Below are 23330 nucleotides of genomic sequence, written 5' to 3' on the forward strand. Positions count from 1 at the left end.
GTCCCTCCCATACCTGCCAGCATGTTGGAGGTGTTCACACTCATCACACTCATGCCATCAAAGACTGAAAACGTCCTCACGCCTGTAGGTCATTTGTTATCTTGGTCCAACAACTGGTTGGAACAGCCTGATTTCTTCCAAACCTTCGGCCTCCGTGTTCATCTAATAAAACTGGCTGTTTTCCCCGCCTCGTCGCCTGTGGGGATCAGAGCTCTTCATTTATGGGACCCCACCTGCAGGGAAGGGGCTCCAAGCACAAGTTCAGCCCCAGGGACTCCCTACAATTGCATTAACATTGAGACCTTGACCTTCTTCTTTCTTTATTTCTGCCTGTGCTGTGGCGCTATGTCCCAGGGAGGGACATAGACCCGCTGTTAGCAAGGCCTGTGTCGCTCGTTGTAGAAGCAGGAGATGGCAGCTCAGTCTCCTTGGGTTGGGCTCAGGGGCTTTCGCCAGAAGCCGGAGGGACAGGCCTCAAGGGAGCTGCCAGATTGCCCAGGGAAAGAAGTGTCCCCTTGAGCCCACCTCATCTCAGCTGCTGGGGGTGGAGGGAAGGAAAGCAGGGACAGGAAAGGAGGTTAGGTACAGGGGAGCCATGTCCTTCTGGGGTTGGAACCGATTGCCCCCAGGTCTTTCTAGCTGGTCAGAGGCTACTGGGCCAGTACTGGAGCTGAGAAGGAGCTGGGGTCCTCAAAATTCCCCTGATGTTGTCAGATAAAATGTAGAAAGTTTAATTTTTCCTCTCTTGTTTTCTCCCAATGTCTCCCACCCTGTTGCCCCCACCCTCCCTGCCCTTCCACTGCCTGTGTTTCTAATCTTCAGTTTTGTCCCTCATTTTTATAGATTATGATTTTGGAGATGTGTTTCCAGCAGTGCCGTCTGTACCCAGCACAGACTGGGAAGGTGGGACAGAGTCCGCTGTTACCCTCTTTTCCTGTTTTGCAACGTTTCCATACCAAGCTTGCTGCATGATTCAAAATCAGCTCATTATTTTTAATAATGTCAATGATCATAATAAAGCCAAGTTTGGTGTTCTGGTAGATGGAATTCTGCAGTAGAACTTGACCTTGAGTCCTAGGCCAACCCCTTCTCCCAGTGCAGGACTCCTGCCTTTATGCAGTGGCCTTGTGGAGTCACTAAGTGTCTGCGTTTCGGGGACACACGGATCACCCTTCCTGACTCCAGTGCCAGTCGATGCACCAGATGTGCGCAGGGAAACACTGCCTTTGACCATGTGGGTTGTAGGCTCCTATTCAGGTCAGATGCGCTTCTGTATCAGAAGCATCAGGAAGCAAAGGCAGAGGGGCTCGATTCTGTTCTTAATGGCTTCCCCTCGGGTGTTTTTGAAAGAGACTGAGGTCCAAATGAGGGAAATTGCCCTGGCATGACTGAAACTCCCTCTAGGGAGATTCTCTTTGAAGTTTTAAGGCCGACTAAAATAAAATCTGTCAACCCTCCCACCCTGTCCACTAGGTGGCAGCAATGCTTGGGCATTTTTCTGCTGGTGACGCCACTTCTGGGCTCGAGAACAGTCATGAGGATTCCTGGGATCATTCCAAGCAGAGGGCATGTTTCTGAGAAGGTTAATCCTTCCTCCTTAAAGCTGAGGCCATAACCAGACCCGCCTTACTAAACAGCCTCTTGCCCCGTGGGCCACTTCCACCCAGGATGGGGGCAGGGGGGCAGCCTCTGGAGGAGGAGGTGCCGACTGGTCACCCAGAGCCGCGGGACGGCGGTTCTCCCTGCTGCTCGGAGCTGAGCCCCGTGTTGTTAGAGCCGTCATCTGATAGATGATCTTTTCCCAAGTAACGCAAGTGTGCAGTAGCTTAAGTTAGAGGGAAGATATCGCATTGGGAAAAATAAATTATGTCATCTGGCCAACAGAGTACCATGGAAGAGTCCCCCGTTTTAAGTTAAGATGAGCTTGAAATCCAGAATTCCATCATAACAACATCATTTATCCTTTCAGCCTCTCTTCTCGCAGCGCACATGCTGGGCATTGATTCCGCCCCCCTCCCCCCTAACAACTAACCCCCTCCTGACCCAGCTACCTGCTGCCTGTTGCAGTCACTTGACAAGCAGGGCCTGAGCCTCGTCTGCAGCCCTCCAGAGCTCCCTGTGGCCTGAGAACTAACAGCCCAGTCACTGCTTGCTCGGGCCGGGCCGGGCTCCAGGGCGGGCTGAGATTGTCCCAGCAGCCATCTCCTGCTTTCCTGAGTCCCTAGAGCACTGAAGCCTCCCTGAGCCGGTTCTGGAAGCTTCCTTGGGGAGGCTTTGTCTCCTCCTCAGACCTGGAGGAGAGCAGGATTTGGAGGGCAGCTCTGGGCCCTGGGGTGGGGACTGGGGAGGCCTTCCCATGGTCCTTGGCTCATTTACATAACTGGGGGGTAGGGACTTCCCTGGCGGTCCAGTTGGTTAAGACTCTGTGCTCCCACTGCAGGGGGCACGGCACGGGTTTGATCCCCGGTCGGGGAACTAAGATCCCGCGTGCTGCTGCGCAGCACAGCCAGAAAAAAAACAGAACTGGTGGGTATCCCAGCCTTGACCCCCACCACGTCCGATGGTCTGCTTGCCCACCTCTTGGGACCCCCTCCCCAAGGGGGATGTAACCGCACATCTCGGGCTGGACCAGGAACGCGTGGGCTTGGCAGGAGGCCTCTTTCACGCTGAAGGGCAGGCTTTTCTGCGTCTGAGAACCAGGGTTCTGGCTGGGGTCCCTGGACATCTGAAGACAGTCTCATATTTCACTAGTGTCTTTCTGGCAGAGCTGGGAGTTGCTTTTTGCCCCCTCATTTGTCCTTATATTAAAAGACAGTGTACTTCTGATGATGTGCTGCGTCAGCAGACAGCTGCCCAGAGGTTTCCAAGATCCACTAAGCAGGTTGGCCCTTCCAGGTGAGGCTGAGGGTGGGAAGCATGTTTGCCACGTCTCCTCTGGCAGATAAAGGCCAGCAAGATGTGTGCGAGCTGCAGCTGGAGCGTGAACATCCTGTGTGCTTTGCCGTTAACTGTCACCCAGGCTCTTCTGCCAGCATGGGCGGCCTCCCATCTGCCACTGGATAAACACCCTATGTGCTTTCATGCTGACACTCCCTCCCCTCTGCGTCCCGTTCCAGTGACCTGGGATGGACGGTTGGAGGTGAGGGCAGCCGTTAAACCAGCTCCTCTCTAGAGGGGCTGCGTCATCTCCCGGGGGGAGCCCTGGGAGAGAGTGTGCCCAGAGAGGACCAGTAGGCAGGCTGAGGTTTGGATGAAATGGTGTTCTCAGCACCCGCCTTAAAGGGGTGCCCGGTGGGATATCGAAGGAGAAGGGCCCACAAGGCATCTGTGGCGGCGAGGGGCAGCCGCTCTGCGCACCTTTCTTTCTCTGCCCTGGGTCCTCCTTCCTGCCCCTCCCCCTCGCTCTTCACCCTTGGACCCTATCCTGGCCTTGCAGCCTCTGCACCCCTCATTTTCTCTGATCCTGGCTCTCTTCTCTCTTCCTTTGTTCCTTTGTATCTGCCACTGTGGGGGACCCTTCAGAGGGCTTTGGGTATCTCAGTCTGGTCGGGGGTGTCTGGCGCTAAAGGAGGCTCTAAGGTTAAGCTGAGAGGTGTGCAGCCCATCTTCTGAGGCATCAGGGTCACCATCCCCAAGGGTCTTAAGCCTGGAGGCTGCTTAACCTTGGAGCTCTTAACTCAAACTTGGCCACATTGTTGTGAGCTCTCGGTGGGGGGGGGGGGGGGGGCCCAGTGGTGGTGGTGATGGCATTCCTCCAAGTTGCTCTTAAAGCACAAATCCCGTGTCCTGTTGGCCTGGGGCTTCTACTCCTGAAACAAGGCCACCCCGATCAGATTTCCCTGCAAAGAACTCACCTGCCTCCCTCTTGAGATAAGGCATGCTTTGGGGGCCTGTGGTCCCCAGCTGGTGTCTGACGGGCTGTCTCGTGTTTCCTGTTCTCCCAGATGGAGACCTCACAGACACTGTCAGTGGCCCCCGCTCTACTGCCTCGGACCCGGCCAGCAGCAAGGCTTCCACCAAGAGTCCCACCCAGCGCCACAACCCCTTCAATGAGGACCAGGCAGAGACCGTGTCCTCCTCCGACACCACCCCTGTGCACACCGCCTCTCAGGAGAAGGGGGAGCCCCATACCCCGGACTTGCCAGACACCTGCACAGAGCTCGAGGTCATCAGGTCAGTGGGGAGGGGCCTCGAGAAGCTGGGTGAGTGTCCTGGTGTCCATCCTGTCCACTCCTAGCATCACTTTTTAGTGCACGCAGAGTAGGACCTTCTCCCCCCCGGAGGGCATTTGGACATCTTCCCGGAGACTAGGTACCTCACCCCTGCTCAGTAGTTCTTTGATCAAGAGGAAACAGAGGGCCCGAGTCTGGAAGATGGGTGACACAGGCATCAACATGGCCGGCCTCTGGGGCCGTGCCCAGACTGCTGGGGCATTTGTCTGGTCCATCCAGAAAGCACCTTCAGCCTGGACTTCGTTCCAAGGGAGTTCTTGGACATTAGAGCACAATTTCTGAGATTCGTACTAATTCTAGTTCAGCATGGCTCGCTGCAAGAAGAGCATCTTCATCGTACTGCTGGGGACGTAACAGGGAAGGAGGAGGTGGGTGGAAGGCTGGGAAACTCTTGGCCCAGAGCCTCCTCGGCTCCCTGACCTCCCTGGCTCCTGCTCTGGAGTCTCTCCACCCTGAATAAGAAGATGTGCACGTCAGACCTCCCAGAGGCTTGCCGGCCCAGGGTGGGGGAATTGCTCCCCAGTGACTGGAGCCAGGAGTCCAGCTCCCACAGGCTGGTTGGAGTCCAGAGCAGCTTGAGTGGTTCAGACCCAGGGTTGCTTAGCCAGGCCCACTTCAGCCAACTCGAACCAAGGAGTTTGAGCTCAGAAGGCTTTGATTCTTTTGAATTATCCTAATGACCCTGCACGGCAAGGAGGGTCAGCTCAGGGTCGGCTGCCCACATCCTAGGGGGAGGCTGAGTAGAGGGGGCCACTGCTCTGACCAGCCATGGCCTGTTTTTGTTCCCTAGAGCACAGCTAGCCCAGTGGTACCATCAGCTAGAAGTCACAGGACCCGCTCAGGGCTTCCTCTGGCCGCTGCCGTCTGTGCCTCCCTCGTGCTGGCCCTGCCTCTGCCGGCAGTGGGAAGTACTTGGGGCCTGAGCTGCTGTCGGCCCCGGCCTCCCGCCTAGTGCTGCCTGGGACCGCTGAAGCTCTGGCTGTGCTCTCAGAGGTCCCTCGCCCAGGATCACCTCTTTTGAAAGACATTGTTTTTTAAATGATTTTTTTTTTTTTTTTTTTTTTTTGGCTGCGTTGGGTCTTTGTTGCTGTGTGCGGGCTTTCTCTAGTTGCGGCGAGCGGGGGCTGCTGTTCGTTGCGGTGCACCGGCTTCTCATTACGGTGGCTTCTCTTGTTGCGGAGCACGGGCTCTAGGCCCATGGGCTTCAGTAGTTGCAGCACATGGGCTCAGTAGTTGTGGCTCGTGGGCTTAGTTGCTCCGCAGCATGTGGGATCTTCCCAGACCAGGGCTCGAACCCATGTCGCCTGCACTGGCAGGCGGATTCTTAACCACTGAGCCACCAAGGAAGTCCCAGATCACCTCTTTGGACCCAACCCATCTCGTTGCCCTCAGTACTGGGGTGCTCAGATTCAAACCTCTCCCCATCACTACCATCTAGGGTCACCAAGAAGAAGAAAATTGGCAAGAAGAAGAAGCCCAAATCGGATGAGGAAGCAAGTCCACTCCACCCGGCCTCTACCCAGCACACGTGTGCCAGGCGGGGCAGTGGTGACACCCTCGTCAGCAGCCCAGGCCCCGGGCGGGTCTCCCCAGACAAGACCCTCGCCTCCGCCGAGGAGGAGACAGAGGGGCCCGGCAGCACAGCCGAGGGCAGCGAGCGCTCAGAGCCCGGCCAGGTGGGCCTGCTTATCCCCGAGATGAAGGACACCTCCATGGAGTGCTTGGGGCAGCCCCTGAGTAAGGTCATTGATCAGCTCCACGGGCAGCTGGACCCCAGCACCTGGTGCTCCCACGTCGAGCCCCCCAACCAGTCCTTTCGGACTGGCTCTCCCGGGGACGCCCCGGAGAGGCCGCCATTTTGCGACTTTAGTGAGGGGCTTCCAGCCCCAATGGACTTCTACCGCTTTACCGTCGAGAGTCCAAGTACTGTTGCATCAGGTGGCGGCCACCATGACCCTGCAGGGCCTGGCCAACCGCTGCATGTTCCTGGTAGCCCTGCGGCTGCTGGCCAAGAAGAAGAGGGAGGAGGACGAGGGCCGGGACAGGCGCCTCGGCCCCTAGAGGACACCCCGGGGGAGACGCAGGAGCCAGAGGCCCAGGATCTGGAGACCCGGTTGCCCCTGGTCGGTGACGGACCTGTGCCTGAGCAGGAGCCTGGGACCCAGGAAACTCTTTGCCAACTCAAGCGAGACCAGCCCAGCCCTTGTCTGAGCAGCGCCGAGGACTCTGGGGTGGATGAGGGGCAGGGGAGCCCTTCGGAGATGAGCCACTCGGCAGAGTTCAGGTGAGCCAGTCTGTCTATGCCGCTTGCCTGAGACGCCCCTGTCGTCGATCAGGGCACGTTGGGCATCTGCCCTCCAAGTACACCAAGCACGACTCCCGGAAGACCTAGCCTGGGCTGGGAGGTAGGAGGGGGGTGCGGTCCTCCCCTCCCTCACTTTGGCTCCTGGTGGGGGGCGGAGCCGCTGCCAACATGAGACCTCGGGGTGCCTGCCTCGGCCCCGTGCATGTGTGTCGCCCATGTGCACCGGTGCGGCCCCTCGCGGCCCTGCCCGGCCTGACACCGCGCCCTCCTGCGCTCACCCCTCCCACAGGGTAGACAACAATCACTTACTCCTGCTCATGATCCACGTGTTCCGAGAAAACGAAGAGCAGCTCTTCAGAGTAAGTCCCGGGATCTCGAGAAGGAGCGAGAGCCCGCGCAGCAAGGGCGAGGCCGGATGGGCCGCCACTTCCGCTCCGAAGGGGAAGCGGGCTGTCTGGGGCAGCGCGGGGCCCCCGTGCCTGACCCCTGTGCTTCGGCCCCTCAGATGATCCGGATGAGCACGGGGCACATGGAGGGCAACCTGCAGCTGCTGTACGTGCTGCTCACAGACTGCTATGTCTACCTGCTCCGGAAAGGTGCCTGCCGCCCCCAGGCTAGGCCAGGGCAGCTGCCGAGGGCGTGGAGGATGAGGCTGACGGCTGCCCTCGTTTCCTTCCCCCCGCCCCCCGCCCTGAGTGTCATTGATCAGCACAGAGTGCTGAAGAGCACAGAGTGCTGCCCGGCACGTGGTGATGAAACAGGTTGGCAGCAGTCCCAGCTGCCCCAGCACATGAGCCTGGGGCCCCCCTCCATGAGCACCCCATGTCGTTCTCCTACCTCGCCACTTCAGATCGCAGGGCAAGGATGGGTCCTCATGGAGAAAAGGTCTTAGAAAATGGGGCAGGGGGAGGACAGAGAGGCCACTGGGGGTAATAGACATTGGGGTCTCCTCTCTCAGGGGCCACAGAGAAGCCATACCTGGTGGAAGAGGCTGTTTCTTACAATGAACTTGACTATGTGTCGGTGAGTACAGGCTCTGTGGCTGGTGTGTGCCGTAGGGCAGGGCTCCTCGGGCCGCCCCGCCTCAGACCTGCAGAGCGAGGCTGACCCCTGCCTCAGCCCCAGGGGTGGGTGCCAGCTCTTATCTCTGAGCAGCTTCTCTACCTGAGCCGGGGATAAGAAGCAGGCTTGAGGGTACCTCTTCCTCCGCTGTGCATCTGACCATCCCTCCCCACCTTGTGGTGACCTCAGAGTGCGCTGCCTCCCTCCCCAGCCCACCCTCAACCTGGCCCCGGCTGCCCCTTCTGGCAGCTGCGGCCAAGCCCCGTGTGCATGTGAGGGTGTGGTTTCTGGCAGGTGGGCCTCGACCAGCAGACGGTGAAGCTGGTGTGCACCAACCGCAGGAAGCAGTTTCTGCTGGACACGGCGGACGTGGCCCTGGCCGAGTGAGTGACACGCCCCCTTCTGCAGGCCTGGCGAATCGGCATCTGCCACTGGCCTGGCCACGCCCTTGGGGCTGGAGGGTGGCAAGTGGGGTGCGAAGGGCAGAGAAGCAGGGAGGTGATGGGCACACTGACCGACGGGTGCCCTCAGACCCTGAGTGGCCCACAGAGAGGAAGGGGGCCGGCAGGAGTGATCCCCACAGCAGAGAAAGCGCAAGCCCGGCTGCGGGGCCTTGGGGCCACACGTGCCCCCTGTGCTTCCATACAGAAACTGTCCTGAGATCAGGTCTTTGTACAAGTCCTGCTGCTTCCCTTGAGGTCACAACCCAAGACCCCTCGGCCGCTGGGAAGGGTTAGGCCTTTCCCGGCCGCAGTTTGATGATCATGGACTGCTGCCGCGTCACTGCCCCACCCGCCACCCGGAGCTGTGGTCCCAGCCAGGTCCTCCCCACAAGATCCTGTGACCCCTTCGGGCCGGAAGTCCCCAGGACTGTGCCATGTCCCTTTGAGGGGTGGGGGCCTCAGGCCTCTGACAGCAAACCCCACTCCGCATACAGGTTCTTCTTGGCTTCTTTGAAGTCAGCCATGATCAAGGGCTGTCGGGAACCACCCTACCCCAGCGTCCTGACTGATGCCACCATGGAGAAGCTGGCACTGGCCAAATTTGTGGCCCAGGAATCTAAGTGTGAGGTAAGCACCTGGGGAGGAGGGGGTGTCGTCCCCGAGATGACAGCCCTGGTATTAGGGTCAAGAGGTGCAAATAGGTGCAAATAACTGTCTTTAGCGTTTCTCCATCACCCACCTGGGAGGGGCTCTCCCTCCCGGCCTGTCCCCCTCCCCACTTGGGGTGTGTCCTGACCCCGCCAGCCAGCGGCCACTCCCGCTTCTGGCCCAGACCTCACCGCTCTGTCCCCTGCCCCCTCCCCAGGCGACCACTGTTTCTGTGTGCTTCTACGGGCTCGTGCACTGGCAGGACCCCCAGGATGAGTCCCTGGGCCGCATCCCCTGCCACTGCTCACCCCCTGAGGGTGCCGTCACCAAAGAAGGCATGCTGCATTACAAGGCGGGCACCTCCTACCTGGGCAAGGAACACTGGAAGACGTGCTTCGTGGTGCTCAGGTGGGAGCCCCCGCAGCTCTGGCCCGGAGGTTGGGATGGGGGACAGCGCCCTCCCCGTCAAGGGCTTTGGAGCAGATATCCCCTGGGATCCCAGATCTTCTCTGTAGAGCCAGCCACCTGGGGCCCAGGGAAGCCCAGAAGTCCCCAGGTGAAGACCGGGGCTGTCCCCAGGGCTGGGGGCACGCGCTCCCTGCTGTGCCTCTGCAGTTCTTCCTCCACCCTCCCTGCCGTAGAAGGCAGGCCCCGGGCTCCTTGGCCTCTGGGGTTCAGGCCCCAGCTTGTGGGGGTCCCTGGGATCTGTTCCACCTGGCCCCCAGTTCCTGGGACAGGCCTCACCCCTGCCACGTTGTGCCCCTGCAGCAACGGGATCCTCTACCAGTATCCCGACCGCACTGATGTCACCCCCCTGCTCTCAGTGAACATGGGGTGAGTGTCCTGGGCAGTGGGAGGGGCCGGGCAGGTGTCGGGGCCTGTGTCGCTGCCTGAAGGTCAAGGCTCCGGCTGGGCCTGAGCCTCAGGGCTCACGTCCTCCCTGGCTTGAACTGGCTCTCCCTCCTGTCAGTTGAGCACCCCCCCTCGGCCCCACCCCCATTTAGTGCCCTGGGGTCTGCTGAGCTCTGGGTGAACAGGGAGAGGGTGGGGAAGCAAGAGGAGCTTCCTGCCTGGAAAGGATCCCAGCAGGTAGGGGAGGCGTCCCCCGATCTGATAGGGGAGGCGGTCCTTTCCCTGGGAAGCGCTTGATCTGATGGGGAGGATGGACACACACACACACACACACACACACACACACACACACACGCACACACGCACACACGCACGCATGCGTGCGCTTGGAGGAAACATCCGGGCCCGTAAGGGGAACGGCAATGAATGTACACTGATTCCGAGAGGGCGGGAGCCAGGAGCTGATTCTCAGCCCTCACCTGGGCCTGCTCAGGTGTCTAGACGAACCTTGGTGATTGTGCATAAAAGGTGTTACACAGAGAAGGGGCAGGGCTGCCCAGCAGCTTTGCGCCTCTCCTTCGAGCCGGAGGGCTCTGGCCCACCTTCTGGTGTCCTCCAGCCCTCGGGACTCCGGGGCAGGCCAACCCCAGGGGCTCCGCCCGCGCCCCTCGCCCCCCTGCCCCCTTGCTCCCTCGCTCCCGTTTCACCCTCCACCTCTGGCCCAGGGGGGAGCAGTGCGGTGGCTGTCGGAGATCCAGCACCACGGACCGGCCCCACGCCTTCCAGGTCATCCTCGCCGACCGGCCCTGCCTGGAGCTGAGCGCCGGCAGCGAGGCTGAGATGGCTGACTGGATGCAGCACCTCTGCCAGGCCGTGTCCAAAGGGGTGAGGGCCTCCTGCCCCACCGCTCACCACCTCCCAACCCCACCCCGGGTCCCCAGGGTCCCTTCCCCAAGCCCATGCGAGTCATGCAGCGGCCTCTGAGGACCAAGATGGGACTTCCAGGGGCCAGCCCAGGAGTGAACCCTGGAGGTTAGGGCCGCCTGTGGCCTGACATTCCCACCATCACCCCTGTCGGCCCCTGTACTCCTGGCCTCTGGAGGGAGGGGCAGAGGGGCTGGCAGGCCCCTGACGCGGGGAGTCCTGGTGCAGACCAGCCCTGGAGAGCTCCAGCTTGCCTCTCCCCTCCGCTCTGCTGGTGCCTTCAGGTCATCCCCCAGGGGGTAACTCCCAGCCCCTGCATCCCCTGCTGCCTGGTGATCACGGATGACCGCCTCTTCACGTGCCACGAGGACTGCCAGACCAGCTTCTTCCGCTCCCTGGGCACCGCCCAGCTGGCCGACATCAGCACCGTCTCCACTGAACCGGGCAAGGAGTACTGTGTCTTGGTGAGTCGGGTGGGGGGCGATGGAGGCAGGCCCTAACGAAGGAGCGCTGTGTCTGCTCACCTGGGGCCCCCGCTCTCCCCAGGAGTTTTCCCAGGACAGCCAGCAGCCCCTCCCACCCTGGGTCATTTACCTGAGCTGCACATCTGAACTGGACCGATTCCTGTCTGCACTGAACTCCGGGTGGAAAACCATCTACCAGGTACCCGGCTGCCCAGGCCCCTGCGGAGTGGAGCCGTTCCCTAGGGAAAGGAGCCCCTGCACGGCACAGACCGAGGCAGGAGTTGGGGGCCTGGGGCAGCACCATACTAGGAGCTCTGGGGTGGACATGAACGTGTAAAACCAAAGGGGCAAGACCCTGCCTCCCAGTGAGTGTGAGGCTAAAGCTAAGCATAGAGCCCAGGAAACGCCATTCCTGACCTTCTCAGTTACCCTGAAAAAGCTGGCATTAAGTGCCTACGGTGGGGCTAGAGCTGTGCCCGGATGATGGGGGCATGGAGCGCAGCACCAGGCTGAGAGGGCCTCATCGAATGCCTGCACAGATCGCAGTCTGAGCGCGTGCTGGGCTGCCCCGCGGAAGCTCCGGACCAGCCCTGGGCGGAGTTACACGGCCCGCCTCCCGGCCCCACCCCCAGCCCCCTCCTCCGAGAACCGGGGCCTTCCCTGGAAGGAGGCGGCTCAGGGAGCCGCACCCCGTCGGCCTGAGCCCCTCCTTGAGGAGCCCGAGATCTCAGCAGCGTGGATGTAGTTTCAGGGCAAGGTTACACCCGGTGCGGGGGAACCCCACGGCCCCTCGGCTCCCTGGGGGCTCTCGGTGCAGCCCTCAGGTTCCCTGCACGCCCCACCCAGGTGGACCTCCCCCGTAAGGCCATCCAGGAAGCCTCCAACAAGAAGAAGTTCGAGGACGCCCTGAGCCTCATCCACAGCGCCTGGCAGCGGAGCGACAGCCTGTGCCGGGGCAGAGCCTCCCGGGACCCCTGGTGCTGAGGCGGAGCTGGCGGGCGTCCTGGAGGGGCCGGAGAGGGAGGCGGGCGAGCGGCTGCTGGGGCCAGGCTCCCGCCCTCGTTCCCGGGCAGCAGAACCACCGAGTGGGGCTTGAGACAAGGTCTCCCTCCCAGGGACCCAGAACGGGTGCCCAGCACCCTGGGCCTCCTGCCCGGCAGGTGGCAACTGGGAAGTGCTGGGGGCAGAGGGTCCGAGCCCTATGGGCTCTGCAGATGCACGGCCCCCTTCCCCGGGGCCACCGCCTCACTCCACGAGGGGAGCAGGACTCAGAGGGCAGGAGCCCCTCTTCCTCCCCTGGGTCAGGGGCCCGGGCAGAGGCTTAGGCCGCCCTGGGGGCTCTGAGTGCCCGGCCATCCCTGTTCATGTTTGAACATTCACCCGGCTGGGAGGGAAGCTGGAACACCGCGGTCTCAGTGCATGTCTTCTCCTCACTAGCTCCATCCCCAAGCACACTGCTCCCTGCCTTCCAGGGCCCGGGGGGTTGCAGGGGGCCGGGATGGCCCTCCCTGGCTACCAGGAGGCCCTGCATGTCCACGGCCCCCTACCTCCCCTCCTCCAAACCTGGCAGTGCCTGTAGGACCCAGGGATCAGGCCATCTCCTTTTTGCCAGGAGCAAAGGGGAGGGAGGAGGGCTTGGAGAGGAGCAAAGCCCACCAGCCTGTGTCCCCTGCCTGGCTGGAGCCAGGTCCTTCCCAAGAGGGCCCTCTGGGGGAAGGGGTCAGGTGGCCTGGGTTTTGTTTTTTAAAATAAAATAGACATGTTATATTGCCAAGACTCGTCACTGGCCCTTTTTGACCAGGGTGGAGGGGAGGGATCTCCGGCACCTCCTCTCAGGCCACTCGGCCCTTTGTTCCTCGTTCATTCCACAAATGCTCTTCCGTCAGATGCTCTGTGCCCACACTGGGATCCAGATCACTGGCCGCTGCCCCCCAGCACTCACTGAGTGGAGGAGTTCGGGCCCTGGGAGCTTCTTGGCCAGACCTTTGCCCTCCTTCCTGTTTCCTGCAGTGGCCAGGGGAGGGCAGCCACCAGCTCGGGTCCCAGGCCGTGGCTACACGGCCAGGGCAGGGCACTCCTGCCTGCCCTGCCTCCCCCAGCTCTGGGGGCTGAGTGCCGGCCACTCGGGATCAACCCGGGAGAATCCAGGCTGTCCCCAAGACCTCTTGTTGAGCTGCTACCCCGGGGCTGGCCGGAGGGTGCCCAGCCTGCCAGGCCTAGGAGGAGCTCTGCAGCCCTCAAGCCCCTCAGCACTGCGGCCTCCAGGGCCTCACAGCTGGGAGGAAAGGGGTGGCCACCTGGAAGAAGCAGGTGCGGAGGCCACAGAGGTGGGGTTCTGGGCAGGGCGGCCCTGCCTCTGGTTCTGATTGGGACTCGGGTGACGCAGGGTGGCCCTGGCAGGAGAGAGGTACCATGGGGCCGAGGCCGAGGTGGGCAAGGTGGTGCCGGCCCCCGACCTGAGCAGCCTGGCACCTGACAGTAATGCCCGGGGCTGGGAGGTCCCTCTTCACCAGGCACAAAGGTCCATTCCCATGCCTGGGCCTCTGCTCCAGAGAACCACAGCTCAGGAGCAGCTCCCACCAAGAGGAGGGGCAGGACTAGGGGTAGGCGTTCTTCACACATCTGTGATCCTCCGAAGAACCTCTGCAGTGGGTATCCACATCCCCATCTTACAGATGGACAGACCGAAGCTCAAAGAAAGGAACTGACTTGCCCAGGGCACACCTAATAGCCGCTCCTGGGATTCCAGATCAGTTCCACACGACTCCGGAGCCCTCTGCTGTCACTGGCAGTGGGACCACAGACCGTGGGAGCCAGACTGGAAGACTGAGGCCGGGAAAGGGGACGGCACACAGTGGCAGGGGGGCGGGGCGGGGGGGAGCGTTGCTGAGCTGCTGAGAGGAGCCTCCCAAGCAGCTGCCTCTTGCCCAGGGCCCTGAGCTACAGCAGGACTGGGCAAGCCCGAGGGAGGGCAGCTGCGCCAGCGCTTTGCCCAGGGCCAGAGGGAAGGCTGGGCACCAGCGCTTTGCCCGGGGCCAGAGGGGAGGCTGGAGGACCCGAGGGTCGGGAGGAGGTGTCTTGGCTCATTGGCACTTTCTGCCCCACCCCCCCCACCCCCACCCCCCCGTGTCTCCCTTGGGGCCCAGGTGACCTTTCCCCCAGATCCCAGGGTCCAGGCCCTCCCCGGCAGGGAGGTGTGGGGGACGTAGGAAGCTGGGATTGGTCCAGAGCCGGCGGGGGCGTGTCCCAGGCTCCCAGGAAGGAGCAGAGTAGGTGGACTCCTGAGATAGAGCAAGCCGCCTGGCAGCAGCCGGCCTCTCTGACCCGGACCTCTGCCCTCCAGACATGGCCCCAGGCTCCCTCGATCCCCAGCCCTGTGGCCCTGTGGGAGTGAAGACAGCCTAAGCACCGCCACCCCAGGGCCCGTGCCCATGCCTCTGACACGGGCACAGCCGGCCCCTGGCCCGGAGGCCAAGGAGACGGTGGCTCCAGCTGTGGACCTGGTGCTGGGCGCCTCGGCCTGTTGCCTGGCCTGTGTCTTCACCAACCCCTTGGAGGTGGTGAAGACGCGGCTGCAGCTGCAGGGGGAGCTGCAGGCCCGGGGCACCTATCCTCGGCACTACCGGGGCTTTGTGGCCTCCGTCGTCGCTGTGGCCCGTGCAGATGGGCTGTGCGGCCTGCAGAAGGGGCTGGCTGCCGGCCTCCTCTACCAGGGCCTCATGAACGGCGTCCGCTTCTACTGCTACAGCCTGGCATGCCAGGCCGGGCTCGCCCAGCAGCCGGGTGGCACCGTGGTCGCGGGCGCTGTGGCAGGGGCACTGGGAGCCTTCGTGGGGAGCCCTGCTTACCTGGTGAGTGCCTTGTCTCCATCTGCTCCCACCCTGGGACCCAGCTCCCATGGGGGCTCTGCAGCCTCCTGGGCTGGCCTCCGTGGAGCAGATGGGGTGGGGCTGCTCCCCGGGACATCCCTGCCCAGGCCTGGAATCTGCCCCTTGGTCCAGGGCACCAGGGCCTTGCCCTGAACCTTGCTCCCCTGGGGCCCCCGCCCCACTGGTCCTGAGCCGGGGGAGGGGGCAGAGGGTGGCAGGAGGTGTGCTAGCTCAGGGCCCCGTGGTCACTTGTCTCCCTGCACGCCCTGTGCAAGTTGAGCATAAAGCTTCCATCGAGAGAGGGCCCCACATCCTAGCCTGGATGCTACAGTCATCATCTCTCTTGGTCCCCAGAGCAGCCTTCCAAGGGTGAGCAGACAGGCGGAGAGAAGGTTAAGTCACTTGTCCCAGGTCACAGCCAGATGCAGACCCAAGCCGACTCCAACCCTATTCCACACACACACACCCCCAAGGCTGCGGGTGTGGGCTCAGGGAGGTCTGGGTGTCAGGGCCCGGGGAGGGGTGCCCTCAACACGCACAGCTCGTCCAGGGTCTTCTAAGGTTCCAGCCCCAGGCCCTGTGTCACCCCTGCTCTCACAGGTCAAAACACAGCTGCAGGCTCAGACGGTGGCCGCGATGGCTGTGGGACACCAGCACCCTCACCAGGTGGGGACCGTCACTCCCCGGGGCTTCCCCGGCTGGGTGGGCTGGATGGGCCCCTGGGCGGGCAGGGGCCGCCCAGTGACCCTGTGCCCTCTCCCTGCAGAACGTTCTGGATGCCTTGGGGACCATCTGGCGGCAGCGGGGCCTGGCGGGGCTGTGGCAGGGTGTGGGTGGGGCCGTGCCACGGGTCATGGTGGGCTCGGCTGCTCAGCTGGCCACCTTCGCCTCCGCCAAGGCCTGGGTGCAGGAGCAACAGGTAAGGAGCGGGGGCACCCGCGCCCCTTATCGCGCCTCCACATCTCCAGCTGGACCCCACGCAGGGAAGCCCAGGGGGTGGTGACAGGCCCCTTAAGGAAGCCGAGGGCCCTGACTCTGCCCTCAGGGCCGTGGTTCTGGCCCTCAGGTCCAGCAAGAGTGGAGAGTCCGCAGTGAACCCTCCAGCTTAAAGGAGCTCAGGGCGGCGGGGGGCGGGGGGGGAGTGGCCGGAGGGGCCTCATCTACCCCCCTTTCCCTAGCTCTTCCAGCCCCCGGGCGCTGAGAGGATGGGGTGGGCGCCACGTGGGGGAGGGGGGAGCGGGGGAGGGCACTACAGGGCTCAGCAGCCTGTATGTCCCCACAGTGGCTCCCAGAGGACAGCTGGCTCGTGGCCCTGGCCGGCGGCATGATCAGCAGCGTAGCTGTGGTCACGGTCATGACCCCCTTCGACGTGGTCAGCACGCGGCTGTACAATCAGCCTGTGGACGGAGCGGGCAGGGTGAGCAGGGGACAGAGTGGGGGAGGGCGTGGGAGCTGGACAGCATCCCCCAACACACACACACACACACACACACACAGCCAGAGACACGGAGAAGTGTGCCACACACACATTAATTCGGCTTGTTTGCTGAACACCTATGTCCCAGGCACGTACTAAGCATTTTCACACCTGGATCCTATTCTGGATCCTATTCTGTCCTCACAACAACTTTCGTTCTCCTGATGAGAAGACTGAGGCTCAGAGAGATCAAGTGACTTGCCTGAGGTCACGCAGCCGGTAGGTGGGGGAGCCTGAAGTGGAATCGAGGCCTGACCCCCCAGCCTCACAGGTGCACAGGGGCCGTCACGTACACTGGTGCAAGGTGTGCCGAACACAGAGGTGCCCTCCACGGGCTGAGTTAGCGGCGACATCCACCCGCGTGCCACTAACCAAGCTGAGCGCCTGGCCTGGGGCTGTGGCTGCCTGGAGGAAGAGGCCCTTTTTTAACTTTCACAGCCCGAAGGGTTACTGTTATGTGATTTGCCGAGCTTGGGGGAGTGCCCTTTCTGATGTGCCACAGAAGCCCATACACAGACACACCCCATTGTGCCAGCCAGGGCCCCACGACACCTGTAGTGATGTCTGCCCTGTGTCTGTCCCCAGGGCCGGCTGTATGGCGGCCTCGCCGACTGCCTGGTGAAGATCTGGCGGCAGGAGGGCCCCCTGGCGCTCTACAAGGGTCTGGGCCCCACCTACCTGCGCCTGGGTCCCCACACCATCCTCAGCATGCTCTTCTGGGATGAGCTCCGGAAACTGGCCGGGCGGGCCCAGCACCAGGGCAGCTAGGCGGCGTCCTTCACCCTGACACAGCCGTGCCCTTGGCAGGAAGCGACGGCCTGCTCCACCTGGGAATGGCCGTCCAGGAGCCCGCCCAGGCCTAGGCCCTGCCGCAGGTTCGGGGAGAGTGTAGACAGCTGTGGTCAACCCAGCCCCATGGCCCACCCAGGGCCAACGGATCCGCCTTGAATCACCACCCACTCTGTTCTCCAGAAAGTTTCTCTTCCCTCTCTGTCCTGGGTAACCTTATCCCATTGTTATAATAACTCCTTCAGGGTGTGAACGTTACCATGAGCTGGGCCACTTACGTGCGCCAGATCGCTTAGTCCTCACACAGTAGGAGACGGTGAAATGCCCTGTTACTGATTCGGAAGTGGGGGCTCAGAAAGGTGAAGTGCTTTGACCACAGCCACACAGCTTTGAAGGGGCAGAGAACCCAGCTCTGCCCAGCCCAGACCTGTGCCCTTGGCAAGAGCCAGGACCGTGGGTGCTGGGGTGCCCCTGAGGGATCACTGTACACGTGGGGAGGCCCTGGGGAGCACCGTGAGGCCGTAATGTCATCGTCTGTGCTAGACTGCCAGGGCCGCCGTCATAGAGGACCTCAGACCAAGCGGCTTAAACAACAGAACGTTACTTTCTCATAATTCTGGAGGCCAGATGTCTGATCAAGGTGTCGGCAGGGTTGGTTTCCTCTGAGGCCTCTCTTCTTGGCTTGCAGATGGCCGTCTTCTCCATGTCCCCACACGGTCTTCCCTCTGTGTGTCTGTGTCCTAGTCCCTTCCTATAAGGACACTAGTCATATTGGACTAGGATCCACCCTTAATGACCGCATATTAACTTACTCATCAATACTTCCTTTGAGAATTGCTTTCTTTAGGACTCCAAAGAGTCACATTCTGAGGTTAGAACTTCAATAGATGAATCTGGGGAGGGGGAGGGGACACAATTCAGCACATCAACTGAGGGCTTTTACTGAGGGTCCCCTAGGTGCCCAGCACTGTGGACATTGGCACAGATTCTCACGACAGTCCTGGAAGGTAGCGCTTGATGGTGCCCGTTGTTCAGGTGAGCAGACTCAGGTCCCGGGAAAGGAAGTGACCTGCCCAAGGTAGTAGAGCTGGGCGGCCTCCTCCCAGGCTCTCTCCCCACGCTGCAGCCACCCTCCCACCATGGGCGTGTTCCTAAGGCCTGCACCGACCTTTGTGCTACAGAAGTGGATGCTGAGTCCCTGAAGGGGCAGGACTGGCGGAGAGGTCAAGCAGCCTGAACTACCTTCCCTGCCACACCCCATGTCTGCAAAGAGCTGCTCCCCAGGGGCAGCCCTACAGCACACTCCAAACCAATAAAGTTTTCTATTTTGTCTACTTCAACGACTCCCCTCTGCTGGCAGCCTCAGTCTCCCGACCCCCGAACCCACACCCTTGGCTCGCTCTCCTCGGTCTGAGAAAGGAGGATCCAAAAGAACTGGGGCGAGCCAGCCCCGCCCCGTAGGCCAAGTGAGGCCTGCCACCTAGTGGACACGGGGAGGATCGTCAAGGCGGGCTGCCCTACGGCGCAGGAGGGGAGGGCCCAGAGCTGGATCCCAGCCCCGGGCTGTGGCGGGAGCGACGCCCCCTTCCAGACCTTGGGCTGAGAGAGCAGAGCCTGACCTCAGGCTGTGGGGAGATCGAAGCCCCCCTTCCAGACCTTGGGCTGAGGGCGGGACCCAGACTGGAGGCTGGGGGAGGGCAGAAGAGGCGAGGCCTGGGGCTTCAGGAAGGGATGGGTGGCAAGGCCCAGGGGTGGGTTGGTCTCTGTCCTGAGAAAAGCAGGACAGAGACCAGCCCACCCAGAGATGCCCCCCACCCCATGCTGCCCAAATGGGGAGACCCTGGGCAGCGGTCTTAACCCAGCAGCCCAAAGGTTTAAGGCCCTGGCTCTCCTCCCCTCCCCTCCCCTCCCTTCCCCTCGCCTGGGCTTTTGACCCCTCCCAGCCCCTCCCCTCGCCTCCACCACCTTTGCCCGGTGGTGGTGACGTTGCGGTGTCTCTGGCGCAAACCAGGCCGGAGGCTGGGGCTGGATCCTGGCGGCCATGTTCTCCCTGCTGTCCCTCCCCTCCTGGCTCCCCAGCCTCCCCTCCCTTGAGTGGGGCTCCGGCCTCCTCGACGCCCTCCTGCAAGGTGAGCCCCTCCCCCATCCCCCTCAGCCCCACCCCCTCCGGGGCACCAGCCCGGCGCAAGACGAACCCCACCCACGTGCGTCTCCCACCGCCCCCTCCTCTAACCCTACCAAGCTGCCTACCCTCCCTACTAACCCCGTCAGGCCTCGTCGGGGCCTGCGGAGTCTCCGTCCTGAACAACCTCCTGAAGGTCTACTTCTTCGTGGGCTGTACCAAGTGAGTGCCCGCCTCCCCGGCCCCCTCCCAGGCCCCTGGAGCCCACACTGCATGCGACTCTGGCCTCCTCCGAGGGCAGGACTGGGAGGGAGAGACCACCCGTCCTTAACCCCCAGGGTGTGGCTGGGGGCACCGGTACCCCCTCCAGGGACGAGGCTGGTGGTTCTGCCCCTCTGCCCGTGCCCCCTCTACCTCCACAGTGACCCGGAGCGGCGGCTTGAAAAGGAACGGCTGCGGGCCCAGTGGGCCTCGCTGGAGACCGTGCACCTGGCAGGGCTGGCCCTGATCCTGACCGTCGTGCAGGTCCGGGTGGCCGCCCTTGTGGTGCTCGAGTTCTCCCTCCGGGCTGTCTCCATGCTGCTTTCCCTGGACAAGGTAAGACCACAGGCAGGTGGTGGGTGAGGACTGCCCGGCCCTGGGCCCTAGTTTTCACCCCCAAATACAGGAAACTGGGCCCGGTTGTCATCGCCAAAGCCAAGTCTCCACTCAGAGTGGACACCACCCCAGTCCAAGAAGATAACACAGCAGCTCCCGGATGTCGAGAGCTTCCCGTGAGCCAGGCACGGTGCTAGATGCTTTGAGTGCATCGTCTCATCCTCAGAACCACAAGGGATAAAAGTCTGCTGTGATCCCGATCTCCCACATGGGAAACTAAGGCTCAGAGATGCTACGTGGCTTATCTGTGGCCAACAACCAGCAAGAAGTAGAGTCGGGCTTTGAACCCAGGCCTCGAAGGCTTTGAGCCACCACCCTTCAGCAAGCAGATAGGTCCCAAGTAATAATCACGATTGAAATTAAGCTGAAAGAAATGATTCCAGTAGGGCTTGACCTGAAGGCAATATTCCCTCTTCGGGAACGGCCTCCCACAGAGTGGACCACCTGTACCTTGACACCCTCTGGGTCCCCGCGCGGTGAGGAGTGGGCTGAGCGCACACAATCGTGGCCCCTCTCTGCCCCCTCCCCCGCCCAGGGCGCCCGGGGCACCGAGAGGCTGCAGCTGTACCTACTGTGCCAGTACTCGCTGGGCTGCGGGCTGACCTGCAGCCTGAGCTTCCTGCAGGAGGGCGCCCCGCACCGCACGCTGAACCTGCTGCTGGGCCTGGGGCTGGCCGCGCTGCTCCGCTCGGGCAGCCGGCGCCTCCGCCGCCACGTCTGCCAGCTCTACGAGCTGCACAGTAGCCAGCGCTACTGTGGGGTCTGCCTGGGCCTGCTGGCTGGCGCTTGCAGCCTCCCCCGGCTGCTGGGCCGCGCCCTGGCCGTGACCTTTGCAGTGGGCAACCTGGCAGCCGTGACCCTCCTCAACCGGGACTTCCTGACCACCTCGGAGGCTGTGCGTTTCTGGATGCCGCTCACCATCTGCTACGCCCTGCTGGTCATCTACATGCAGGGTGAGGGTTGCGGGCGGCAGTTCATTCACTCGACACTCACATCCCACCGTCTGACCCAGGCCCAGCGCTGTGCTAGGCCCTGGGGAGGCCGACGACACTCAGACCCTGCCCCTGCCATCCCAGAGCACCCAGCCTGCTAGCAGGGGCCACACAGTGGGGCAACTCAGATAAGGGTGCAGCGTGCAGGGGGAGCCTGGAGACACAGTACTTGAATTGGGCCTTGAAGGATAAGCAGGAGCCCCTGGGAGAGATGAGGGAGCAAAGGAGATCCTGGCAGAGGGAACCATAAATGCCAAAGCCCAGAAGTGAGACAAGGCATGAAAACGGAGTGCTGTCACGGAGGCAAGTGGAGCAGATGAGGCTGGCTGGGTTCACAGGGGCCTGATGGAGAGCTGTCATCATCCTGGCAAGGCAGTGTGATGAGAAGCCATTGCAGGGGTTTTTTAAATTTATTTTATTATTTTTTTTATTTTTTACTTTTTTGCGGTACGCGGGCCTGTCACTGTTGTGGCCTCTCCCGTTGCGGAGCACAGGCTCCGGACGCGCAGGCTCAGCGGCCATGGCTCACGGGCCCAGCCGCTCCGCAGCATGGGGGATCTTCCCGGACCAGGGCACGAACCCGTGTCCCCTGCAACGGCAGGCGGACTCTCAACCACTGCGCCACCAGGGAAGCCCCACTGCAGGGTTTTAAGCAGGGGAAAGTGACCTGATCAGATCTGGGCTCTAGGAGGAGCCACCTGGCTGCAGGGTAGGGATGGGATGGAAGAGTCAGGACAAGGAAGGGCAGTCAGGCAGGCAGAACAGCAGGTACAAAGGCCCTGTGGTGGGAAGGAATCTAGCATGCTTGGTGAAAACTTGGATCGCTGGGGCTAGAGAGCAAGGGGGACCAAGTCAGAGATGAGATGAGGTCGGAGAGGGGACTCCAGTCACATGGGGCGGGACCTCCCAAGGTGAGGAGTTTGGAGTTTACTCCAAATGCAGTGGGAAGTCCTGGGAGGATTGTAAGCAGGGGAATGATTTCATCTCGTTAGTGTGTTGGGAAGGCTACCGGCTGCTGAGTACACGCTGAGTTGTAGGGTCAAGATCAGAAGACGGGAGCCCAGTGAGGAGCCTGCTGTGAGAGATGAAGGGCGCTGGGACCCAGATCTACTTGGTAGAAAGAGCTCATAGGGCTTCCTGATGGAACGGACGCGGGAGTGCAGGAAAGAGGAGTCAGGACACCTCCTGTCCTGACTGCAGGGGGAGACTGGGGGTGGGCAGTGAGGCCTGGGAGGAAGAAGCACCCCTGTAGTTGCTGGGAGTGGGTGTGGGGTGAGAAGGAAGGGAGCGGGGCTGCCTGGCGAGGGGAAGGCACGCGCTGAGGAGAGCGGCGGGGGGAGCTGGGGGGTCCAGGCAAGCGACTCGGTGGGACCTCAGGGCAGGCAGACAGGCGAACGGTGACAGGGACCGTGTCTCTGCAGAGGAGCGGCAGCAGCATCCCGGCCTGCAGAGCCAGGTCCAGACGGTGCTGGTACGCATGTGCGGCCTCTTTCTGCTGCTGCTGACCGTGGGCCGCTGGCTGGACCTCGTGGGCATCTTCACCTCCCTGCTGGGCGAGTTCTGGTGCCTGCTGGACACCCGCACCCTGTTTGATCTTTGCCAGATACAGGTGGGCACCCCCTCCCTGAACGTGCCCCAGACACTGAAGCCTCACTCCAGACAGCCCTGGGAGCCTCGACAGGTTTTCAGAAGAGCCGGGTGACCTCTGTTGGGGTGGGGGTCGGAGGCGGCTGAAATCCCCTCTCCTACCTGGGGTTAACTTTTGACCCCTCGGTAGCCAGGGTCACTAGGAACGGGGCGGGCGCCCCCCACCCTATCCAGTGCCCCAGAAGACCCCGAACGGGAGGAAGGTCCTGAAAATCGGGAGGTTGAGGCCCCCCTGTGGGGTGGGGGAACTGAGTGGCACCCTCCATCCCTTCCTCCCTGCCTGCCCGCAGGATTTTCCATCCCAGAGGCCTTCCGCGTCAGCTCCAAGCCAGCCCCGGCCCTCGGCACCTGCCCGGCCGCAGGGGACGGCCCCCTCCTGACTTACCTCAGCAAGGACCTGGAGTCTCTCAGAGCCGCCCGGGCTCACCTGGAGGCCTTGACCCCAGGATACTGCCTGGCGGCAGGACGGCAGGGCTGCCCCCCACCTGGAGCACTGAGGGCCCCCGGGAGGGAGGAGAGGATTTGGGGCTGGGCCCCTCAGAGGGTGGGGACGCATGGAGGCTGCTGGGTTAACCCTCTTTTTCTCAGGGTGGGCAATGGGTACAGCCCCTCAGCCCTGCCCTCCCGGAGCGTTGGGGGGTGGGGAGAGATTGTATCCTCAGAATGGCTTCCTCCTTTACCAACCTCCCTTGCCCTGTCCACAGACAGTAAAGGTGATTCTCTCAGATTTGTCTCAGAATCATGAACGCACAGAGAGGTGAAGAGGCTTTCCTAAGGCCACAGAGCTCTCTGACTGAGGCAGGCTCCTGGGATATGGGCCAGCTGGGTCCCTGGGGTTCAGGAATTT

The 23330-nt window shown here is 62.2% G+C and overlaps 3 protein-coding genes across 5 annotated transcripts in view; all 3 read left to right on the forward strand.

The window, feature by feature from the left end:
- Positions 1–12824, forward strand: part of PLEKHM2 (pleckstrin homology and RUN domain containing M2) — a 38429-nt gene extending 25605 nt beyond the window's left edge. The window contains exons 7-20 of one of the 2 annotated variants that reach the window (XM_079912877.1): positions 844–903; positions 3945–4173; positions 5671–6516; positions 6827–6896; positions 7043–7133; positions 7496–7560; positions 7894–7982; positions 8537–8669; positions 8908–9098; positions 9459–9524; positions 10268–10427; positions 10751–10930; positions 11013–11129; positions 11777–12824. In XM_079912877.1, coding sequence (XP_079769003.1) covers positions 844–903; positions 3945–4173; positions 5671–6516; positions 6827–6896; positions 7043–7133; positions 7496–7560; positions 7894–7982; positions 8537–8669; positions 8908–9098; positions 9459–9524; positions 10268–10427; positions 10751–10930; positions 11013–11129; positions 11777–11914 — 2435 coding nt within the window. In that variant the 3' untranslated portion in view covers positions 11915–12824. The remainder of the gene's footprint in view (positions 1–843; positions 904–3944; positions 4174–5670; positions 6517–6826; positions 6897–7042; positions 7134–7495; positions 7561–7893; positions 7983–8536; positions 8670–8907; positions 9099–9458; positions 9525–10267; positions 10428–10750; positions 10931–11012; positions 11130–11776) is intronic. The other variant, XM_079912878.1, reaches the window with a different exon arrangement.
- A 1372-nt stretch (positions 12825–14196) lies between these two features.
- Positions 14197–18670, forward strand: SLC25A34 (solute carrier family 25 member 34). Of its 2 annotated transcripts, none has more exons than XM_079940077.1 (5): positions 14197–14781; positions 15400–15465; positions 15566–15718; positions 16082–16216; positions 16862–18670. In XM_079940077.1, the coding sequence occupies exons 1-5, from the start codon at positions 14362–14364 to the stop codon at positions 17042–17044; spliced, it is 957 nt and encodes a 318-aa protein (XP_079796203.1). In that variant the 5' UTR covers positions 14197–14361; the 3' UTR covers positions 17045–18670. The 2 variants fall into 2 exon arrangements, with proteins under 2 accessions (XP_079796203.1, XP_079796204.1); XM_079940078.1 differs by having other exon boundaries at positions 15698–15718.
- Positions 18663–23201, forward strand: TMEM82 (transmembrane protein 82). Its single transcript, XM_079940065.1, has 6 exons — positions 18663–19194; positions 19337–19409; positions 19610–19784; positions 20380–20797; positions 22258–22445; positions 22774–23201. Exons 1-6 carry the CDS (start codon positions 19107–19109, stop codon positions 22861–22863), a joined length of 1032 nt encoding a protein of 343 aa, XP_079796191.1. The 5' UTR covers positions 18663–19106; the 3' UTR covers positions 22864–23201.
- Positions 23202–23330: the final 129 nt, after the last annotated feature.

This window comes from Stenella coeruleoalba (genome assembly GCF_951394435.1).
Source record: "Stenella coeruleoalba genome assembly, chromosome: 1".
In the NCBI taxonomy this organism is placed as follows: Eukaryota; Metazoa; Chordata; class Mammalia; order Artiodactyla; family Delphinidae; genus Stenella; species Stenella coeruleoalba.

Bases quoted from the DNA above. Each gene is read 5' to 3' on its own strand.
- SLC25A34 (XM_079940077.1), top strand. From the start codon at position 14,362: ATGCCTCTGACACGGGCACAGCCGGCCCCTGGCCCGGAGGCCAAGGAG. The intron at 15,719-16,081 runs GTAAGGAGCGGG...ATGTCCCCACAG, and splicing joins CCTGGGTGCAGGAGCAACAG to TGGCTCCCAGAGGACAGCTG. The intron at 16,217-16,861 runs GTGAGCAGGGGA...GTCTGTCCCCAG, and splicing joins CTGTGGACGGAGCGGGCAGG to GGCCGGCTGTATGGCGGCCT.
- TMEM82 (XM_079940065.1), top strand. From the start codon at position 19,107: ATGTTCTCCCTGCTGTCCCTCCCCTCCTGGCTCCCCAGCCTCCCCTCC. The intron at 19,785-20,379 runs GTAAGACCACAG...TCCCCCGCCCAG, and splicing joins TGCTGCTTTCCCTGGACAAG to GGCGCCCGGGGCACCGAGAG. The intron at 22,446-22,773 runs GTGGGCACCCCC...GCCTGCCCGCAG, and splicing joins TTGATCTTTGCCAGATACAG to GATTTTCCATCCCAGAGGCC.